The 6,643-nt window shown below is 36.5% G+C and overlaps 1 protein-coding gene across 2 annotated transcripts; it reads left to right on the top strand.

Moving 5' to 3' along the window:
- Positions 1-433: 433 nt before the first annotated feature.
- LOC104111361 (uncharacterized) lies at positions 434-5,938 on the top strand. 2 transcript variants are annotated; one of them, XR_011413667.1, is made up of 5 exons: positions 434-769; positions 880-1,020; positions 1,108-1,324; positions 4,340-4,417; positions 5,703-5,938. XR_011413667.1 is itself a non-coding variant. In XM_070194973.1 (4 exons), exons 1-4 carry the CDS (start codon positions 533-535, stop codon positions 5,714-5,716), a joined length of 609 nt encoding a protein of 202 aa, XP_070051074.1. In that variant the 5' UTR covers positions 434-532; the 3' UTR covers positions 5,717-5,938. The 2 variants fall into 2 exon arrangements, 1 of the variants encoding a protein (XP_070051074.1); XM_070194973.1 differs by lacking the exon at positions 4,340-4,417.
- Positions 5,939-6,643: the final 705 nt, after the last annotated feature.

Here is a 6,643-nt window from a genome sequence, read left to right as displayed (position 1 = left end):
AATGGAAAGATAGAGAAGGACAAAAATGTAAATACAAAAACTAGTAACCATAAAATAAATGACTAATCAGCACTCTACTCTTATTTATAATAACTACTTTCCTAACCAACTTTGTATTCCTCCTTAAGCGTCACGTACACACTTGTATAGCTACGAGGACTAAATCATATCAAAATGGAATAAAAATTGAAGAACGAGAAAAAAGGAGAAAAGGAAAATTTGGGCTCTACACAGTTTGAGAAGAAAAAAAAAACAAGAGATATTATAGGAGGGACTAAAGGTGCACTAATTTGACAAATAAAGTGGACTATTAGTGCAACATATCATAGAATAGGGATGATACCAAGTTTTAAAACCCAAATCGGGGCCTTTTCTCCTAATCAGATTAGAAGAAGGCCTTTTGGGCAGCGTATATATTTGACGGGACACGAGCATCAAAAATCACGCGAAATATTCACATAAACAAACAGGCATCCTAAAAATTGGGGGAAAAAGGGATTAGGGCTAAAATCAATCCAGGGAGCTTATTGCGATGGAGCAGCAGCAGCAGATGCCTTGCGAGTTTTCTTCTCGTGGGAGGAAACAAGAATTGGTAGAGGAAGAGGAAGGTTTGGATGAAGAAGAATTTGATGATTCATACGATTCAGAGGAAAGAGATGGAGCTGTAATCTACAACTACTCCGATGATTCTGATTTTGAGCTTCTGGACGGTACCAAGGTGGACTCCAAGGTCTGGGACCAGTATTACAAGGAGTTAGATGAGAGCGAGGTTAGCTACTTATTATACTATTATTATTATTATTATTACTATTGCATGCTTTACTTTGTTATTATTTGTTGGCATTATGTTTAATTGTTCGTCGTTGGTTTTTGCTACAGGGTTTCGATATCTCTGTCTATCCCGGGGCCTCTTTTAACTCCTCAATTGTGCCAATACGGAGTTACCTTACGGACCCGGAGCAAAAACAAGAATACACTGATATGTGCCACTTGGCAATTGGAGATTTCAATTCACAAAATGTAAGTGCTTGCCTTATTCTTTTGATTGTTATCATATCAAGCTAATATTGATCGTAATTGACTTTTCTTTTTTCTTTCTTTTTTTAGGCTAAGAAGTTTGAGTTCATGGAAATCGTGACGGTAAACGCATCTTTTGCTGGTGGGTTGTGGCTTTATTTCACCTTTCAAGCAAGGGATAGTGATGGTGATAGTGACTCTGATTCTGACGATGCGATAAAGACCTTTCAAGCATTGGTGTGGGATGAAATCGGTAGAACCCCATGTGTGGACTTTTGCAGGCTTAAGAAACCCTTAAGTAATGAAGGTTAACTTTGTACTCTGCATCTTCTATCATGTTCTATACAGTGCTTTGTATAAAAATCATGCTTATGGTAAGTGGATATAGACTGTGATCAGGGGCGAAGCGACCTTTTACAAAGGGCACCGAAATATTACGAAAAATTACACTGCGTATATAAGTAAAATACTGATTTTAGATGTATAAAATACATATTGAACACCCTTTGTCAGAATTTTTTATTAGTTCTTTCAAGTTTGAACACCCTTGGAAACATTTCTGGCTTCGCCACCGACTATGATGTGTTGATCTGTCACCCCCTTTAAAAGATTTTTATATACAGCTGCCACTTATTTTCCCTAGATTGTTCTGGTGCAGCAGCCTAGACTCCGCTACAAATGATTTGTGTCTAATGTAACCACCTCTTTTAGCAGCTTAGCAAGACTCTGGCTATCCGAAAAAAGCAATTTTGTTCAATACTAAATTACTAGGCCTATGACGCTACTAGCTATACACTTATGGTAAAAAATAAGCCTTTCCCCCATTACATAAACCATTACTATTTTATAGATTTGCAAAGCTTAACAAACCCATTTTAAGGACGTAGAAAAATTGAACAAGCCTACAACAAAAGCCTAAAATTCTTCAGAAAAATAAATACATGTGAATATTATTAAACCTCTTGAATTGTTACTCTTCTTCATGCTGGGGTGGACTTGAGTTTTGTTTCGTTTCTGTTTTTTTTGCTAATCATACATCGAAGTTCTTTCTCTAAGTTTCATGTTTTCAAACAAGTTGTTTCCTGACGAAGAGGACTTCGTGTTGTATTACACAGGACTAAGAGTAGTTAATTACTTGAGCAACTGCTTTGTATTGATTGATTAGTTTGCATATCTCTGACACATCTGGGAGAGAGTAAGTATATCAATATTACTTAAAAGCTCTAAAGCATTTGTCTTTTACCTTTTCTTTAAACATAAACCATATAACATACTAGCGTCAAGTGCACAGCAACATAGAACCTTTCCTCCCCCACCCTTTTTCTACTGTTTCTTTGTAACTAGAATATAGTTCAAGTAACTTCAGCATGTTTATGGTAGAGCTCTCAACTTAAGTCAATATGACTTTATTTAAAGAATTTATTCATCACAAATTTGAGTGATGAATGGCAACTCTAAACCATGTTTATTGATGAGCCCTACATGATTATTCTTCGAATGTTGAACTACACTGTTCATTTCAAACCACGACCTCCAATAGATATAGTGACTTTCATATTTGCAGGTAACTCAGTGAAAGCTAATAGAAAGATAGATTACCTGATTAATAGTACTTCGTAGGGGCGAGCTACTTATCCTTCTTTATCTATTCCTCTTTAGGTGCATTTAAGAGATTATATAAACCAAAGAAGAGCAACCAGAAGTTGAACTAGCAAACGACATTTTAATCAAGCCTTCACAAGGCTCTGAGAACTTCAGGAACATAGAACCAGGGCATATAGATATATATAAGGCAGCCCAATCCATTCAACAGATTTCACTCCCCCTCCTCATCCGCCCCACTTCTCCCTCATAATGGAAGGAAGATTAGAGGTCATTAAGCTCAATCATCCCTAAGAAAATCATGATGGACAAAATTCAAAACTTGCTCTTTCCTATCCACGATACATTTTTGGAAAATTTGATATTATAATTTTCTTCTCTCAAGTATGTCATATCCATGCCACCGAGGGGGTGGTGGATGGTTGGATCCCTCACCCTTAACGAGAGATTTCGTGTTTGAGTTCTTGGAATGGATAGCCCTTCGGTAAGGAGTTGTTTACCCTCCTAGTGAGCCTATTCGGCACAGTGGCAGAGCCACACTCGTCTGAGGGATGTTATTTTCAACCCTCTGCCTGAAAATCACACTATAAATAGGTAAATTTTTCTTTTTATGTATATATACAATATGTTGAATTCCCTCGACTTCTTCGTGTATTTACTTCTTTAAATTTTGACTCCCCTTAGTTAAAATTCTGGCTCCGTCACTGATTCGGTATATCCGAACTAGTTGGACCAACGAACTTTGGATATCAGATGGTTGAACTGTAAAACAAAGTACGTGAAGCCTACGAGGCTCAAAGATTCAATACGATGTTGCGCTTTAATTTTCACCTTTCCTCTTCATTATGGATGTAAATTGTAACAGTAATGGAAATGAAGGTTTACAATCAATGATTTTGAGAGAATCAGTTAATTGTAATTTATACTAAATTTTGTTTTAAGCAAAAGAATGTTTTTTGGTATTTGACTTCTGCTTTTAACTCTAGGAAACTCTGGTAATGAGAGCCTCCCTTGTATGTCATATCCTTGATCTGCACTGTCACGTTTTGATTTGGGAATACTGTCTTTAGGCTCTTGTAGAAATTATTTGAGGTCAGAAGCAAGCCGAGCAACTCATTCACATTGAAGACAAAGAAAACCAGTTTATCACTTGCATTAGAATTTCACATTCCCTACAAGATTAAAAAGATATGCTAAAGCGTCACTGGTAAGAGTCAGGTCCGCAATCAGATAACATTTTTTGAATCCCATTTACCACTTCAGTAGAAGCTTACCTTGTGTCAGAGAACAACTTTTATATATATACATATGCATATACTACTAAACTAAGGTGTTTGACCCAAAAACACTAATTTTCCAGCGAAGGAGTTGTGGTCCCCTTTCTGCCAACGTAGCCTGCTCCTAATGCAGGAATTGTTTTGGGTGTAGCACTTGTTATAAAATCTATAGAGGAAATAATGATTATCTCATCGGTTACTCAAATTGAGCCTAAAGACTTGGTATATATAACATAACCTTCACACTTTGAGTGGCAATTGGATTTTAGACAAAAATAAACTTAGAAAATTGAAAAACCAAGCTTGCTGAATCTAGGAGCTTATGCATTCTTTAACAGGCAAAGATATTGCGTTTTAATGTCTATGAAATTGAATTCTTGAAACTTCGTGAAATATTATGCTTATCATTTGGGTTTCAAAAATTGATTGTAATACCATTTCAGATAGAAAAGACGGATGAAGTAAGCAAGGAAATCTATGCCAGTTCTTCCTTCTCTCCTGAAGTTTGTAATCTAAAAAAGGTATGTGAACTCATGTTGTATCCCTAATCACGCACCTCTGAAATCTTAACTAGTGGCACATAGAGATGGAAAATGAAGGTTAACCCTTTCCTCTGCTCATCTTATTTGTTTCACGCTATAAACTATGTTTCCTCTTTCTCTCGTTAAACCATTAACTCTTACAAAAGGTTCTAACCTTCAACGTGTTAACCCTTCTCATCTTATAATATTTTTGTTGGAATCATCATGTTGTGGAATGGGTGATATTAGTGTTACTTCATTATTTTCCCAAATAAACACTAGAGCTTTCAGAGACACAAAAATCAGATCTTAAATGACCCTGATAAATTTCAGTTATTGTTAAATATGTCTTTCGCATTCTTTAAATGATTTTTTTAATATATTTGCGATGCTTAAAAGACACATTATTAAGGACGTAGAAGAAAGTGAACATAATCTACAACAAAAGCCTAGAATTTATGGGATGATGACCGGAGAGATTGATGACTGAGTGAGGCCGAGGGCCTGATTGTGAGGATGATTATGGGATCGGGTTGCACGCCGCAACAGTCATATTGGCTTTATATATATCATTATTTATGGGATCGGGTTGCACGCCGCAACATGGTTGACTGATTTATACCATGATTGGCTTGTTATAGAGTTTGGGCTGAAGGAGCCCCTCCGGAGTCTGTACACACCCCAGTGAGCGCAGGTACCTACTGAGTGCGAGTGCCGAGTGTCGAGCGATTGGGAGGATTGAGTGACTGGGAGGACTGAGTGAAATGATACTCTGAGAGTATGCATATGGTTTTATCACCGAGTTGCATCGCATTGACATGCACACTTGACATACAGGCATAGAGATGCATTTTCCTCATGTTGTATGGTATCACGTCATTCATGACTTCTCACATATTGGCATATGGGCATAGTGATGCATTTTTCACTGGTTATCTGGAAAGAAAATGAAACATCTTATTTATTGTTGAAAGGATTTTTGTGAAAATTACTGTATTCAAACTTACTCATATTTTTTTTGAAATTTCGGTAAAAAACTTAGTTTTCACTGATACACTTGAGAGGCAGAACTCTTTTCAGAAATCATGATTTAACTGAGTAACTTATCTCTAAGTTACTTCTTTTATTACTTGTTTTACGTTGTTATGGACTATTGTTGGCTATTGGTGTTGGAACCGACCTTTGTTCCAACTCGTCACTACTTTCAACCTAAGGTTAGGTTTGTTGCTTATTGAGTACATATGGTCGGTTGTACTTATACTACACTTTTGCACCTTGCATGCAGATATTGGATGTTGATGTTGACGGGATCAACGTGAGCTGGATTTGGAGACGTACATGCGTTACGGTCGTAGCTGCCTCTTGTTCATGGTAGCCTTAGATTTATAAAAATCTGTTTATGTACTTTTCGAACAGATGGTATATTTATTTCATACCAGCTTTGTAAATTCTAATTTTAGAAGCTCGTGATTTGTTCTACCAGTCCTTGGGGAATGTATAATATTTAGATATTTTGCTTTACTTAATTGTCTTGTTAAATTACATTGGAATTGGATATTGGATAATTGACTTACCTAACGGGCTGGGTTAGGTGACATCACGACTAGTTGAATTTTTGGTCGTGACAAGCAAGAACCTCTTTGATCCTTTCGGCGACATCGATTCCTTTTTGGGTCGCGCTTGTAGAGTATCTTGTTCCCTTTGAGGATGAAGATCCGATAATAGGGCTTGATGCGGATGACACTTGAAGTGTTTGTTGTCCTAAAGAGCTTACTTTGCTCCTTGTAGCTAGCTCAAAGCTTTCAAAAGTAATTTTGAGGATGTTTTCCACATCAACATAGAACTTGGAATTAACAGTTGTAGACTGTAGTGGAAGTTGATCTAGAGTTGATTTTCTTTGAAGCCATTTCGATGTTCTTAAACTTTGGTGATTGAAAAGTTGATATGAGAGGTAGAGATTGTCCCACTGGGCATGTCAGAATTTGTAGACAATAAATTTGCGTCGATAAAATAAAATAAAACCGAAAAATATTACAACAATCATAGTATTTGATTTTAAATAATTTGAGTGTACAATCTCTATGGATCATCTAATTTTTCTTTTCAATAGTAAATAAATTCAAGGGTTTTTGAGCTTGATCTTAAATATGTAGTTGTTGCCACAAACGATGATCTTGAATTCAACTCGGACGAACTTTGATTTGAACTCGTATTTCTTGAACCTTG

Source organism: Nicotiana tomentosiformis, chromosome 2 (assembly GCF_000390325.3).
Source record: "Nicotiana tomentosiformis chromosome 2, ASM39032v3, whole genome shotgun sequence".
NCBI lineage: Eukaryota > Viridiplantae > Streptophyta > Magnoliopsida > Solanales > Solanaceae > Nicotiana > Nicotiana tomentosiformis.
This window is presented reverse-complemented; position numbering and strand designations above follow the sequence as displayed.